Below are 15,884 nucleotides of genomic sequence, written 5' to 3'. Positions count from 1 at the left end.
TATTTCGATATATATATATATATATATTCGTTATACAATAAATGACTTCATTAATCTGTTGTCTATGGTGGCCGAGGAAGCTCATCAAACTGCAAACACCATAACGCCAATAGAAAAGGTGCGATACAAGTATATTTATTCTTTATATAAGCCACTCAGTGTCAGGTTCAATGAGAAACTAATCGAAACGAATCACTCATTCCTGCACTGTGCCTGCACAGCGGCCATGACACAAGTGAACGACGGACTCAGGATCCGAAGACCCGTAATTCTGAGTCATGAACGACTCAGCCATTCCTATACAGAGCATATGTGGCAGAAAGACCCGTTTGTGAGCGAATCTGAGCCTGCTGCGAGCATGACCAGGGAAAAAGAACGAGAGATGACTTATTACTCCCGAGTCATACAAAAGATTAGTTCAAAATGAACGAATCGTTCACGAACGACATATCACTAATAAGTGATGGGGATCTCGATAAGACAGTCAGAGGCAGAGAATTAACCGAAATCAATAATTCATTTCTTGTAGGTTGTTGCTTTATGTTTTCTTTTGAAACATTTATGAAATTCCTCTCAAATATCTTTAATAGGAAGAATAAAAAAAAGAAGAAACTTGAAGGATTAGCAATAAAACACAAAAACTCCTGACAGTGCATTTTTGTTTATTTTTTCTTTCAAATAATTGGTATAAAAATACCATTTTTATTGTACAAAAGTCTGTACATAAGCAAAAAGAACCCAGCAGTGATAGAGTTTCAAAGTAAAACAAAGACTCTCATTGAAAAGGCTTTAACATTTGTATAAAATCACAATCACAACAAAAATTTTAATGAGCCCAGGTTCATCTAGTTCCAAAAAATATTGTTTTTATAAGTGTGAGTGGAAGCTTAAGTTTGTGTAATTTGCAGTCACCTTACTATCATGATATTGGATATTTTTTTCCCAGATTAGTGGGTCATATCAGTTGCAAATCATAATGTTAGCAAGAAATGCATTTCTACCACTAACAAAGCTATAACTGTCCTAAAACAATTCCTTAGAAATCCATATTATTTCCAAAAAGAAAATATTAATTATATTATTTTGCATTCTTATATCTGGTGCAAAAATGCAGACAATAATGTTCTCTCCTTTTAGCAATTGTAAATCAGGTTGTGTAAATCTTGAGGCCTTAAACCCTGAAAAAAAAAAATAATAAAAAAAAACAAACAAACTGTAAAAACCACAAAAGACCAATTTCTATTATGGCTGGTAAAACCACATACTTGGCAGGATACAAAGACCAGCAAACACTGTCGACATTGCCCAAAAACTCATTGACAAGAGTGAAGAAGATTCTTGAGGGTAACATCAGTCAAGTCAGAAGTGTTTGTTTTTTTTTTTTTAAAGGCTCGTTTGGCTGTAATACTCCCAATCAAAGGAAATTCAACTTTGCATAGATCAGTCATTGGTCTTGAATAGAAGTAGCCCTCTACCATGTGAGACACAGCATTAGAGGTCTCTGGAATCGTTTCAGATCATGTCAAATTAAAACAAAATTAAATGAATAGCACTTTCATCAACGGGTTTAAGGCTGCTCTGGGCATTTACATCTACTCTCATCTGGTTCCACACAAAATGAGATTCAGAGACTGGAAGCTATTCAGTTCATGCTGGGCCGAACTCTAGCCTATTATACTAAGGTTTGGCAGACTATGCTAAACATAAAATAAGCCTCAGTGGACTTTCTGCTACCTGTCATGTTTGTTATTATGGGAGCTATTTATCTGATTATTTATCCTTTCTGTACAGCAGCGCAGATTCACAGCTCTCATATGATCAATGTTAAAAAAAAAAAAAAAAAAAAATCCAATCCCTTTTACAACATGTGTAGAGTGTAAATGAGCATTTATATCCAATTATTTTTCAAAGGCAGCATTACAAATTTGTCATGATGAACATATTGTCTTCATAAATGACCATTTCAACTGTATTCGGAATGTATATTTCAAAATCAAATCACACTGATACCCCAAACCAGAGATTGAATATGAGAGGTTACAATAAACTGCCTTTTACAGTAATGGTTGTAAAATATTCCTCTTACCCAATTTAAGGTTAGAGTTTAGTCTCCTAACTATAATGTGATAGTATGTTGCTTGTGTATGATGGCATAAAAGACAAATATGGCATTCAGGTGCTTCTAGGCAATCTTAAAGTAATCACAAAACAGCACCCTCCACTGCACACAAGCTTTCTATGTCAACTATTTCCAAGCTCATATAGTGTGATTAAAAAGCAGATGAAACATTACAAAAATTTTTATATGTCTTGAACAGTTGCAGAAGGTCATAAGTGTAGTTTAGAGTGTGTGACTTAAATAACGATTTAATCTCAAGGTATTTCCAGAAACAATAAAAACAAAAATTTCCTTATATTGCATCTAAAAACAGACTTACATTTTTACAGCATCACGATTGTCCGCTAAGCAATTACAGAGCAGCTTCCAAAAAGTAAAATGTCAAATATTCTGAAGCATCAGTGGGATGTAGCTTTCCTGAAGTGAGTCGGAAAGTGCTCTGTGTGCTGTTTCAATAAAGGTGTTTGCTTCAGTAGTCAACAGGCCAAGTCTCTGTAACGTGGCCCTCTGTGCTTTAGTGGCTTGCAAATATCCACCTAAACAGCTATTTGGATTTAATACAGGTTTTGATGAGCTGAACTTAAGACTCTTTAAGACCATCATGCAAGCTAAGACTTTGATTTCCATTCTGGCAGTCCCAGCCCAATCAATTTTCAAAGCTTGTCAAAATCATATTTAAAACAAAGACATTTTAAGGTGGAGGTAGCAACAGGACAAGTGGAGTAGCCCAAAACTGAGCCTTTTTCTTCTCAGCCCCTACACCAGGAAGACATCTAGTTAAATCCATCCTACCAGATTTCTGTAAATAAATCATCAACTTCCTGCAGTGTTTTCACTCTTATTATTCTTCTTTCAGCACAAATTGTCAAACATGTATGTCAGATGAATTTGGTATAATCCTCATATGCTGTAGCTTACACTTGGTGAAGAGAAACCTTACAGTTATTTCTGTGTTCACGGTTATGCAATAGAGTGATTCTCTGTCACTTTTAAACTGTCTCTGTCATTCAGCAGAGTCATTCTCTGGTCTTTGGTCCTTTTTCCATTCTGGTCTGGATCTCCAAATGAATCCACCAAGTCCTGGTCCTGTTCTGAGCTGCTGGGCTCCAAATCAGGATAAATGACAAGGAAACAGGCAGTAAGGAAGCCAAGGAAGGAGCCTCCAGAGGCCACAATGGGAATGACAAGCACGCTGCCAACTGCATCGACAACAGCTCCTAGGGCTGACGCAACTAAAATCTGGCTGATATAAACCTGGAAATGGAGAAAGATACCCAGAATAAACTGTAAAAAAAATTGCCAGCTTCCTGTCTGTGGATTAATTACAAATAAACCGACAGTCTCTCCATGTTTGGTTGTTGGTGGTTCTAAATTACTGAATGGCTCCTGGGAATTTCTGCTGTGTCAGTTTAAATAGAGAGCAAACATGAGACATAAAAGAGTGAATACACACCTGGCAAGATAAGATAGCGCAGTCAATACCAAAACCTCTCTGAGTATTTGCTGGACTGTGGTGGACGTACTGAGGAAAGGAAAATGAGAGACTATAATTTGAGCAGCGAAAACTGTTCTGATGTCACAGAGACATCAGATGACACTTGTGATTAAGGCTACAGACAACAGTTAAACGTGTCAAGACAAAGAAACTCCCATCCATGGTCTGATCTCAAGAATCTTATTGTGTGTGTGTGTGTGTGTGTGTGTGTGTGTTTCTGAGATTGCATACCTCTTTAATTTCATGGTACTGCCCAAGTAATGCATATGGACAGTAGGAGATACTCATTGAGATGACACCCATGCTACTGATCATCACCATGGCGACATAAACGTTAGGAAAGATCGCCATGACTGCAGTTCCTAAGATTAGAAACAATATAATATTGAAGTAGATTGTTTCCTTCTATCTACATGTCCAATGAGACAATGTGCTTCTGCTCCTGTGTATTGTGATACACTATAACTAATACACAATAACTGACATTTATTAATTGAAAATTATTAACAGACCTATTGAGAATCCCAGAGTTCCAACGATGTAGACGACTTTAATGCTCAGCTCAAAATTATCCAGGTACTTCTGAAGTATGGCTGAGTGAAGAGAAATAATTGTCAGAAAGTTTGATTGTTAACGCCTCATTTGGATTGTGCTGGAGTTAAAAATGGAAGCACTGTTAGTGTTTTACCAGAGCAGACAGCAGCAGTAACTGCGTAGACAACTAGTCCCCAACAGCCCATCTGTACTCCTTTGTTATAATTCTGTAGCCCTGTGGAATTGGATGCAGCCTGAAAAATGGGGAATAATTGCAGCAATTACATTGTAAGGATGTTCCCTTCATAAGAAGACTGCAAAACTGACACTGCAGTTATTGATATCATATGATATTGACATGAAATTGGCATAAATAGCTCTGTGTGTTATGTTAGTTAGTACAACTGTCTTTAAGAAAAACAATGTGGGCATGACTGTAGTGTGCCTGTGTACCGTAGGGTCTCCCTGGAAAATGACTTGACCCATAAAATCAGTGTAGAAAACAGCTTCAGCTATGATAGAGAACCACGTGAGGAGGTGACAGATGCACAGTCTCCACAGTTGCTTCGGCATCTGCAAATGCCGAAAAAAAAAAAGGTTTGGATTTGCTTATCTGCAATAGTAGATATGTTACTTCCCAAATGTAAAATTAGTGCAACCGTAAAAAAGAAGGAAAAGAAGTTTCCAAATGATATCACCTTTAACATAGACAACCACAGCAATCGCACAGTTGTAGCCAGGTCTGCTTCTCCCTCACTGCTTGAACCCTCAGAGGACAGACTGCTAGCTGACATCTGCAGCTCTCGCCTGTTTGTGCTCCGTTGGAGGTCACTAAGATCATTCAGACTGCGAGAAGTGGTGATTCGCCAGGGGCTTGAAGGGTTTTTCCGTCGCAGTCGATAACGCTGCGACCCCACTCTTCCATAGTACGAGAAAGTAAAAGAAGGCTGAGAGAATAAAAATAAATAAATAAATAAATAAACATCTTAACACATCTACAAACTCAACTACTGTGTCTATTTATGACAATTACATACATTAATTCAAAAGATTATAAATGTAACTATACTTGTCTGTAGAAGATGTGTGGGTGATGCTGGGATGAAACGGAGGAGGGTCTATGTCCAGGCTTTGTGGAAGCATGGCTTTTCATTGCATTGGGGTTATCAGAGGAGGACGTGTGGGAATTGACACCATTGGAAACCTTGACCTGAAGGGAACACAGTGAAGAAGTTTTGCACTTTCTTATTGACAATTGGTGACACTTGTTTCTGTACAAGCAGGCAGGCTTAGTTATATTAAGCTGATACAAACAGCATCTGCATGTGCAGTAGCTAATTTCACCTGTCTCAAACGTGGGTCCTTTGAACCAGAACTGATATGAAGGAGAGAACTAGGAGACGCTGTCGCATCCTTATCTTCATAAAAAACTGGATCGTTAGGTTTTAAGACCATCAGGTCAGGGGGTCCACCAGGTAGAGATGAGGACGCAATACTAGAGTCTGATGGCTTGAAAGCATCTTCAAGCAGCTCTCCCTGAGTCTCTGGTAGAAATTGATGGACCTGTGGCAGGAAAAGCTGTGCATCTGGGGCGAGGTCAGAATCCAATTTGATTGTTGCATCTGGCATGGCTAGGACTGAATCACTTTTACTCCGCACTCGTTCCACTGCAAGAAAATCAGTCTCCCTGTCTTCAGCATCAGATTCGTCATCCTCCCGGAACGGGGCTTGAGCAGAAGTATCCTCCTCTGCAATCACATCAAGTAAAGGTGGTATGTGGCCATTGGGCCTAAGAGACAACTGGCTGTTGTACTCTCCACGTCTTGTTCCTTTAAGCTGGTTGAACGGGGCGAAAGGTCGCTCAGGGATACTGAACATGTGCAGAGTCACAGAGATAATGAAGATGATACCAGCAAACAGAAAAAGAATCTGTTCCTGGGCTTTAAATGCTTTGCCCAGAGCTGTGCCAGTCCAGTCTAGACCACCTAACATGTAGCCCACTGCTCCACCAAGCCCTGAAACAGCATGGATAGACACATTATCAGTGACCGGGGTGGACAGTAACAAAGTACTTTTTGAGTATCTGTCCTTTACTTGAGTATTATTTTTGGGGGATAGTTTTACTTTCACTTCTCCACATTTGATGGATAAATTTTGTACTTTTTACTCCACTACATTTCATTGTTTTTAATTGTAATTGTTTTGTAACATGCACACCTCTGTGCATGTTCCAGGTAAGAATATAGCTACGATATATAATACCACATAATAATATTTTAGCTCACATCTCATGGATTTTTTTTTTTTTTTTTTTTTTACAGCTAATAGTTTCACAGGTCCACATTTCTTACCAGCAGAAAAAGCATGAATATTCAGGGCCATGTCTTGCTCCTCAGAGTCGGCAACATCCAGAAGGTAAGCTCGGATTGGTCCCTCAGAGGCATCAGCACAGAAGTCCAATACCACCACACCTAATACAGTAAGGACAATACCGATTGGCTGACTGCCGGGGCTATCGCCAATGGAGAGCCCTAAAAGGAAACAGCAACAAGTACACCGATGGGGTAAAACATCTACCATAACAAATTTGAATTAAAATGACCGGACATTTTATTTGAAACCATGACTCACCTATTAATGAACCATTTAAAAACAGAGCCACTCCAAACAGCACGCCCACACACAGGGCAAGGATAAACGGTCTTCTCCGGCCCCATCGCAAAGTACATCGGTCACTGGCTGAGCCGATCAAAGGGGTGAAGATGAGGCCAAGAATAGGACTGAGGAACCACGTTAAACTGTAATATTGCTCAGGAAGGCCTGGAAACAATCAACAACATAACAGTAGTTGTGTTAAGATTAAAAAAGTAGAATCAGATTATAGCAAAGAGTAGGTTGTTTTTTTTTTTTGTTTTGTTTGCCTCAACAGTAGGCTGATTTAGGTGCATCACTTCAGCTAATGCCCCTTTAAACCTTTGTTTTTATATTTAACCACACTGTTGGTAAGTTCATATGATAAATTACAAAATTATAGTTGCTGTTTATTTGCTAATTTTGCACTTTAACACCAACGTCAGTCTTATAATACCACAATGTCTTATTTGTATTTCTATCACGAACATTATCTTTAACTCAGACTACGTAACAACCAGCTTGTAGTGTCACAAGCACAGAACAGGAAAACACATGAAAGCACTAACATACTAATGTAGAGCTGAGGAACTGGTGCTCAACAGCTAAAATGTAGAACAGTTCAGATAATGAGATGGCATGTTACAACACAGACAGACTTATGCACCAACCAGAGCACCACCAAAGTGATGAAATTACCCCCAGTTGGCCCTGTTTTAAGACAGGACTAGGCTAACCTTCATCATGTTTTGAGCTGAAATCAGGGAGCGCATTTTTCCTTAAACCCAGTTTTATACCAGTGCGGATTTCATGCACATTTGTATGCATGTGTATGTATGGACAGCTGTTACAGTATAACCAAAAAAAAAAAAAACCTCCTAATTTTCCATCCCATATAAAGACATGGGCTTTTAGTTCCAGCATTAAAATCACATGCATTCGAATCTAGTAGCTGGCTGAGTGAGCCTACTGGTTCTCATGGGAACAACTTGTTATCCTTGCGGCTTTGCTCTGCTCCTGTCTTCCCTCTCCCTTAAGACAACAAAACATCAGACAATATTGCAATAGAAAAACATTTCTTGTCTTTAGGTTATATTTCCCCATTGCTCCACACTCTCTTTGCCAATAGGCTTACAGGAACATTTAAAAAGGTACTCTGAGGAGTTTTGGATTGACACTAAGAAAGAGAATTTTATGAAAGTGAGTATCCACAAGTAGAATATGTGGAACATGATGCATACTTCTGGTAATGTGAGAGAACTACTCAATAAAGGAAGTGGATGAAAAAAAAAAAAAAGTTTTGCAAATACCAAATGAGTATGGAAATGCATTCAACACCTGTCCAGACCTAAGGGTTACACACAACATGTGTCAGCAACTTTTATTTGTTTAAAAGACAGTTCCAAAGGGTAGTTTTAAGCCAACTATGACACACTCACTGGGTGGGTTTTTGTTGCAAGAAGCTGAACATACATGCTGTTTCAGTCTCGTACAAAGCTAAAGCACTTTACAGTTAAGAATAGAGAGCCACCAGTTCAATCAGTGTTAAATATGTTAAAATTTAACATTTGGTTTTTCAGAATGATGAGACATTCAACAGTGTTTTACTTTATGGGCACTGCTGGGAGAATAAGGAGTGCAATAATTGCATGATGTGTCATGAGATTTTGTAAGGAATAAAAGATAATGCAGTTCTCTGGTCCTGTGTTATTTTGATACAGACATTCACATTCACTGTTCTAAATGTATTGATAAAATATAAACCACATGAGACTGATAATAAATATATGATCACGCTCACGAAATTCTGAAAAATATTTGAATGATAATGATTTTACGATGTTGACAACAGCAACATCAACAGTGTGAAAGCACAGATATAATGTTTCACCTTCTTATATTCGTAGTAGCTCATCCAGGTTTAACATGCCAATGTTCGTGAAAGTGGTGTTGTCACACTGTTGCAACCTTCAATGGACAGAGCGAGCACACCAAGATGTTTTACACAATACTTTTTTTCCTGACATGTCTTGTTGGGTTACCAGAAGTGGTCTGTGTCCACCTCTGATAGTTTATTTTAGACCAGAAAGGTTCCAAATGCCAATAGTCAACTATCAACTATAACCCACATAATCTGGCATTAATTTACAAAAACCTATTCTCTGTGAGGGTTGACCTTTGACTGGAAAAAGACAACATAAAGGATAAATTAAACTGCATTTTAACTGCCACAGAGATTACTTTCAAAGTACAAAGAGAAACTGGACCTTGATGGGGTAACATTATGGTTTGTTTTTTTTATATAGATTTTCTTTCTCATAAAATTGTTAACACAGAGGAAAACAGTGAGACTGAAATGTGCTGTGTTTGACATTCTTGTAATAGCTAACTGAGAGAAAATGCCTTTGTTCTGTTTCTGCTATGGTGGCAAACCTGACATCTAACTGCATAGTTCTTGTTGGCTATTGCTGGGCACACAGGTGGTGCAGCTGGGTTGATCAATTGATCCAGTGTGGCTAACGCTATTCCACAATGTTGATGCTGTCACCCAAGTTCAGCTATTACATTGATGGAACTTTTTTGAGATAGCTGGACAGTCTTTATCACATAAAACCCTACAATTGTTTTCACAATTTCACAAGGATATTCATCTGGGCAAACTGCCATTCCCATTTTCCTGATACTAAGCAGAGGAACGCAGCCACAAATGCACTGGATAACCAAGATACTTAAGACCTAGTGTAAACACAAACTTTGAAACAATATAAGCCTAAACAAACTACTTACTTATCCTTATCCTATCACAGTGTACTTTAAAGGTGAAGGGTTTCTCTGACTGAGTCAGTAGTGTATTTAGACACTGATTTGCATTTGTTGTTAGAACTGGCCCACCTGTTAAGTACAAGTTGTTTGAATACCGGTTTTTTAAAAGATTAACACAAAAATGGAAATTCTAGTGTGGTCAATATTGTCCATTTTTACCTTTAGATATGTATGACATTGTCAAAAAATGTGCCTGATTGAGAAAGGAGTTTGTCTTCTTACCTATCTGCAGCAATACTGGTGTCACCAGAGCTGTTTCCATGGCGTAGCAGAACTCACGTCCAAACATCACTGCTCCATGCATAACCCAGCGGTGCAGCGGGATCTGGACAGCTCTTCCATCCTCCTCCAACTCTTTTTCACTTTCATTCTCCTCCATTTCTTCCTTATTTTTCAGAAGGCATGAAGCTTCCCTTTCCTCTGTTTCTCTTTCCTTTTCAACATGGTTTGACTTCAGAGGAACCATTTATTTTCGCTTGATGGATGCTATAAATTAGTGCATACCTCTTATTACTATTTCCCTTTATATATCTATTTGCTGTACTGTACTATAATAAGCTAATAGATCATCTGTTTGCCATGGTTTTCATCTTGATCACTCACTTTTTCAGAGAAGGCCAAGACATCCAGAGTCATCCAGAGTCAGCTAGTCAGCTTGTTCTGGGTTTCAAATCAAAGGAATCCTCATTATAATGAGGTTACCTCCTGAAAAATGTGCTATTGTAAAACTATGTTGCATACATTTTACCCTGTGGCTATTATTGACCAGTGTGCCAACTCAGCAGGAGGGTGGTACTGTTCTTCACTGTGGCTTGCACAAATTCAAAATACAGGAAGAGCAGATATCTGCACAGCTCTAGAGGTATGCAGAGGGGAGGAGCAGAAGAGGTGGGAGTAGACGGAGGCAATATGTTGAGCCTCTAGCAGCTGTGTTTGTGGTAACTTGGAAGGTAGGTCTACAACTGTGTTTGCTGTTGCTGGTCAGTTTGTGTCAGAAATTGTGTGCATGCAGTATTTGAATAGTGGCCAGTTAGAGTGTGGGTCAGCAGAGGTCAGTGCATGTGGGTTTAAGTGTACTTGAGGGCAAATCCAAGTCTCAGTGTGTAAACACCCAGAGTCACACAGCAACCTACCGAGAAAGAGAAACCAGTTGGACAATAACCTGGAGGTATAAAATTTTACAATAGTACATGCCAAATCGTTCAGTATTTTCTTAATTAATGTTCAATTGTTACAGCTACTGATAGAAAAGATGAAAACAATAAATATCTTTACGATTTTTCATAAATATTCTATATACTACTAAAACAACAACAACAACAACAACACAAAAAACATCTCAGCCCAGTTAGGTCCCATAAGGTAACACCAAAAATCCCTTGACTTCAGAAAAAGGTTCTCTTGACCCAGGTTTTTGCTCAATATAAAAGGGTTAGGATATCATGGATAAGAGATCAAGATTATACAGCCCTGACATTTTACTGGAAGGAAAGGCTCACCATATAAATCAGTTAAAGTAAAATCAGACCAAAGTACATGAAATTGTTATAAATTGATTATCTTGAATCAGTCAGACTCAGCTCCAGCGCCCTAAACCTTAAACTTTTGACTTCATAAGCCGCATGTTATTAAGGAGTCAGAGGCATGGACAAAAGCCACATTAAGAAATCAACCCTCATTACAACACCAAAGCTTTTGCATACTGACGAGAGTTAAAACGAGTAAATCTGAAGAGTTCTTATCTAGAGGACCAATTTCCTTCACCTCTCTTTGCTTTGCCACAGCATAAATGTCTTTTCTGAGGTCAGCTGCGGACATGTGTGTTACAGAAAGGTTAGGTCACGTATGGGTTAATGTTTAAGCAGAATAACCAGGCAGCCCTGCGCATTATTCAGTGATGGAGCAACCTGTTCCTGTGGGCTGTAGTAACTGTATCCACCTTTTCAACCTTCCTTAAGGCCAAGACTTTCAGCGGTTCTCACAGGAATGTGTGTTCTTTGGGCGGATAGTCCGGGGGGGTTGGACCAGCCAGGACATGTTATGCTGAATAACACTTCATCCTAACGCTGATCTACCTGAGCCTCTTCCTGCGTGCTCCACAGCATACACGGTAAAGGCATTATCAGCATGTTCGGATGGGTGGGTGACAAACACACCCACAGATCCGTGTGTTTCCATCGGGCTGGAAGGAAACACCTGACAGAGTCCCTAACTTCTCTGGATGAACCACGTTCCCTCTGCGAGCTAGGTCCGCTAATACATCTGACCGCTAACATTAGCGACTTCCGACTCGTGGTGCCGCTGAAAAAAAAAGCGGGGGGAGAAAGAAAGATGTAACGTACCTCAGGTTGGACTCACGGTTGGGTTAAGTTCTGAGCTTGCTCCGCATGGTGTGTATGTTTGCGCTAACGGTGTGGTAAGGCTCTACATTTGGGTTAGCAGTGTGGCTAACCTTTCCCAGCTAACCGACTGACTCTCTGATTTATTACTCATTGGTCTCTTTGGTTTCCACAGTAACAAAGCGGGGCGTGGTCAAGCGGGAACGCCTATGACGCAAGGAAGAGCAACTTACCTACAGAGCGAGAAGGTGGTGTTATGATGCTTTACTGACACGGTCAATAATACCATGGACAATCATGTTTGGAAAATGACATCGATCATTTGAAAAGAGATCAAATGTTTTAAATTGATGAATCATTTATTAATTTGGTTTTTTTTTTAATCAAACGCGAAATTCAAATACTTTAGATGCTCCATTTACATTTGAAAACCAGGCGGACAAGCCCAGAACAATATTGTGTAATATAATAAAACAATGTCATTAAAACCAGCCCTTGTTCAAACATTCACAATATAGGCAGTCCCAGTCATCCCAAACCATTTCCTCTGAGTGATTATATGAATATATGTCCATTTGTATAGTATACTGTTACTGTCTTTGAATGAAAATGCAACGTTGCCCTCTGCTGCACAAAAGTGGTTCATTCCCAAATAAGTTTTTGTAGAAATCAACACAAAGCCCAAAGTACAAAGCATTTCACTATCTTCCAGCATGGTAAATAAACAACTGTGGTCAGTTTTCATTATTCCCATTTCTAACAGTTTGTTGTTAAAATGCCACATGTAGTTGTAGATAAAGCTGTCCAAAGCAGGTACAAGGTGGGTTTCACTTTTGCAGCATTTTCATCATGGCAGCTCCTAAGATTTTTTACATAGAAGGTTGCATATGATGATGTTAGGATGCAGACAAAATTAGTCTATTGTCAGTCTTGTAATTTTTTCAAATAGCCACACATAGCTACACTGTCATATTGGCAGCTCTGCAACTTTCAGTCTTTCTCACCCCACATAAAAGGGGATTTACACTGTATGGCTCTTGGTCATCATGATCACATTATTAGTGACTGCATTAGCTGTTGCTCCTGAGGCCTTGGAGCTGTGCTGCATGCTCACAATGTCTCCACTGGTTTGTTCTGGTTCTGCACGGCGGAAAAAATTTCTCATTGTGGCCTGGGAAAGGAAATTCAGTGAACTGATAAGTGCATAAACAAGTGGTGGATGGCATTGGCAAGGATGGATAGAGAGTAAGGAGGTTGAGATGAATGGAATGAAAAAAGATGAGAGAGAGAGAGGGAAGAAGAGACCAAAGTCTTACCTGGAAATTATTTGTAACAAAGCAATAGACGACAGGATCCATACAGCTGTTTAAACTGCTGAGAGTAACGGTTAGGTGGTAGACAATCACATGATGAGGCATTTCAGGATAGAAATACACAACCACCTACAACACAAAATGATGACAATGTGTCATAAGAAACACAAAGACATTTATATCTACTTCAGCAGTAAAAGGTCACAGAAGCATTGTGGTGACTTTATATTTAAGTGTGTTACATTTGTCGGTCACTCACCTGTCTGATATGGAAGGGCGTGAAGCACACTGTAAAGATGATGAGCACCGTGGTCAGCAGCTGGACAGCCCTCCGTCTCCTCTCCCTGAGTGTACAGTTAAAGTCATCACTGGTATCCCATTAACTGTATGCCATCAGCGTTTACAGAGCTGCAAGTCTGAGTGTTTTAGTACGATATATTTTCGTATCATAAGCTTCATTTGGAGTTCTGAGATTTAGCACCCAAAACAGGCAAATAAAAGGGTAAAGCAATGCCACAGTATTCTATATTCTTTCCTTCCATCCACCAATCTGCTGGGGTTTATACCTGCTCTGCTGCATCAGCCGGCGGTCAGCAAGGGCCCACATAATCCTCAAGGTGAAGACCACAATGATGATGAGGGGCAGAAAGAACTCAGTGATTGTAAGAAAGAGGAGCTTTGAGATGCAGCAGCCTGTATGCTGGAAAGCAGTGGAGAGGAAGGAGTAGGTGACCACGATGGCAAACAGCCACACAGAGACACACACACATTTGGCCACGCTAGAGTTCCTCCAACGACGGGACGCTTCAACCTTTAAGGGCACAAGAGATCATGTTTTACATCCATTAGGTTTCAGCACAGACAGTTTCACAGAACATAGTTAAGACTAAGTTTGTCACCCACTGAAATAAAACACTCACTTGCACAATGGCAAGATAACGGTCGACACAAATGCATGTCAGAAACAAGATGCTGCAGTACATGTTGACAAAGTAGCTGAAGATGTGCAGGTAGGAGCAGGTGAGACATGCTCCTCCACTGTAGTAGAGCAGGATGCGAGTTGGCAGGGAGAGATTAACCAAGAGGTCCGTCACTGCCAGGTTGATGGTGTAGATCACTGAGGTGGTCTTCTGCTTTGTGCGGAAACAGAAAACATAAAGTGCAACTGTGTTGAGCACCATGCCCACCTGGAACAATGAGAGACACGAAGCAAAAGAGAGGAGAAATGGAGTTTGAGGTTGCTCAAGTGCATCAAAATCTAGAACACCAAAACAAACAAACAAATAAACAAAAAAAAAAAAAAAAAAACACCCTCCTACCAGAAATATGAGCGAGTTAATGATCATCAGTGTGATCCAGAACCCATAGAAGTCGTTGTAGAGACCTTCATCTAAATGAGCCAGCCTTTGAAGATATGCTTCCATGCCACTCTTGTTAGAGGAACTGGCTATTACAGGCAGGATGGGGAACGAAGTATGAAGAAAAAGCCAAGACTCAGTACTGTTGAAGTTCATTGTAATGATGATTCAGGGGCGGTGCAGAAACTGAAAGACAAAATGACACAGTGTTTTGATCCAGTAATGTTTACTCCTGAGGTTTTGGTCTGCACACAAGCTCCCATAATGAAGGATTATATGTCTGTACTATTCATTAAAAGTTCAAGCTGTTCTGACCTTGATTTAGTTGATTTTGATAACAACATTGCAGTGAGACCATGATTTACTTTTTGCCATTTTCTGTCCTGTTCTTCTGTTTGTCCAATTATTCACACTAAGACATTCACAAACATCCACTTCCCTGCCCTGACGTCCACTTGCCCTCTGTCTCCAACCTCGCTGTGGTTGTTGCTGTTGGCATAGTCACACTGACAAAGCCACTTTTTTCCAATATCAGATTTACTTATGATATAATTATTTATCCATGCCTAAAATGTGTGTGAGTCAATCATTATCTCAGAGATTTGCTGTTTGTGTTTGTTTACCTCTAACAAAGATGGTGAATTCTTCTCGTAATTGGTATAAACACAGTGGAACTGGCTAAATTGGAAGAACTGTGTGAAGACAGGCTTCTTTTCAGGATGTTTACAAATTCATGTTTTAAGCCATTTCATACAATGGATTACTCTTTTTTATTTTGATAGCCCTGGAAAATACTCAAAAACCTATCATACCTTTTAATACAGACTATAAATTGGTTTTCAAATGTATGATTCAAAACATTTCTGAACTGTTTGAAATGAAATGCATACTAATATAGACTACTACAGGGAATTTTTGGCACGTTGCACTTTTTAATTTCGATCATTATGTCTCACGGTGCACATTTGAAACCCTGTTGTTATGAGACTTCTTAAAATGAGTCCCTTTTCACCTGTGAGGAGATAAATGTGCAAATATTTATTAAATTTTAAAGACAGCAAAGGGCAGTCAGTGACTGCACTCTACACATCTCTTAGACTTGCTGTCCTTTGACGTGTTTCTTCGTCAGTTGACGTGGTTCATAAAGTGATCAATGGCCTTATTAGGATGGAGTCTATATGGCCCATGAAGGACAATTACAACAAGAGGAGCATTAAATTTGGTGTGAAGTTATACGAAGAGAAGAGAAAGAAAAAGGTGGAAAGCGTCATC

At 39.4% G+C, this 15,884-nt stretch overlaps 2 protein-coding genes across 4 annotated transcripts; both read right to left on the bottom strand.

The window, feature by feature from the left end:
• Positions 1–645: 645 nt before the first annotated feature.
• LOC115044723 (solute carrier family 45 member 4-like) lies at positions 646–12,076 on the bottom strand. 3 transcript variants are annotated; one of them, XM_029503904.1, is made up of 15 exons: positions 11,945–12,076; positions 10,344–10,731; positions 10,206–10,262; positions 9,825–10,088; positions 6,780–6,968; positions 6,500–6,679; positions 5,493–6,163; positions 5,218–5,358; positions 4,847–5,095; positions 4,602–4,721; positions 4,303–4,402; positions 4,127–4,207; positions 3,846–3,976; positions 3,573–3,641; positions 646–3,373 (listed from the first exon to the last, which is right to left on the bottom strand). In XM_029503904.1, the coding sequence occupies exons 4-15, from the start codon at positions 10,066–10,068 to the stop codon at positions 3,080–3,082; spliced, it is 2,469 nt and encodes an 822-aa protein (XP_029359764.1). In that variant the 5' UTR covers positions 10,069–10,088; positions 10,206–10,262; positions 10,344–10,731; positions 11,945–12,076; the 3' UTR covers positions 646–3,079. The 3 variants fall into 3 exon arrangements, with proteins under 3 accessions (XP_029359764.1, XP_029359763.1, XP_029359762.1); XM_029503903.1 differs by having other exon boundaries at positions 10,206–10,731; XM_029503902.1 differs by having other exon boundaries at positions 9,825–10,731.
• Positions 12,077–12,962: 886 nt separating this feature from the next.
• On the bottom strand, positions 12,963–14,678 carry gpr20 (G protein-coupled receptor 20). The gene is made up of 6 exons (XM_029503775.1): positions 14,574–14,678; positions 14,175–14,441; positions 13,821–14,065; positions 13,514–13,598; positions 13,258–13,383; positions 12,963–13,112 (listed from the first exon to the last, which is right to left on the bottom strand). Exons 1-6 carry the CDS (start codon positions 14,676–14,678, stop codon positions 12,963–12,965), a joined length of 978 nt encoding a protein of 325 aa, XP_029359635.1.
• Between the last annotated feature and the right edge of the window lie 1,206 nt (positions 14,679–15,884).

This window comes from Echeneis naucrates, chromosome 6 (assembly GCF_900963305.1).
Source record: "Echeneis naucrates chromosome 6, fEcheNa1.1, whole genome shotgun sequence".
In the NCBI taxonomy this organism is placed as follows: domain Eukaryota; kingdom Metazoa; phylum Chordata; class Actinopteri; order Carangiformes; family Echeneidae; genus Echeneis; species Echeneis naucrates.
This window is presented reverse-complemented; position numbering and strand designations above follow the sequence as displayed.

Bases quoted from the DNA above. Each gene is read 5' to 3' on its own strand.
- LOC115044723 (XM_029503902.1), bottom strand. From the start codon at position 10,068: ATGGTTCCTCTGAAGTCAAACCATGTTGAAAAGGAAAGAGAAACAGAG. The intron at 5,096-5,217 runs GTATAGTTACAT...TTATTCTCTCAG, and splicing joins CACACATCTTCTACAGACAA to CCTTCTTTTACTTTCTCGTA. The intron at 4,208-4,302 runs GTAAAACACTAA...CTCTTCACTCAG, and splicing joins TACTGCTGCTGTCTGCTCTG to CCATACTTCAGAAGTACCTG.
- gpr20 (XM_029503775.1), bottom strand. From the start codon at position 14,678: ATGGAAGCATATCTTCAAAGGCTGGCTCATTTAGATGAAGGTCTCTAC. The intron at 14,442-14,573 runs GTAGGAGGGTGT...TCATTGTTCCAG, and splicing joins TTAACTCGCTCATATTTCTG to GTGGGCATGGTGCTCAACAC. The intron at 13,113-13,257 runs GTAAGACTTTGG...TTCCTTTCCCAG, and splicing joins TTGTTACAAATAATTTCCAG to GCCACAATGAGAAATTTTTT.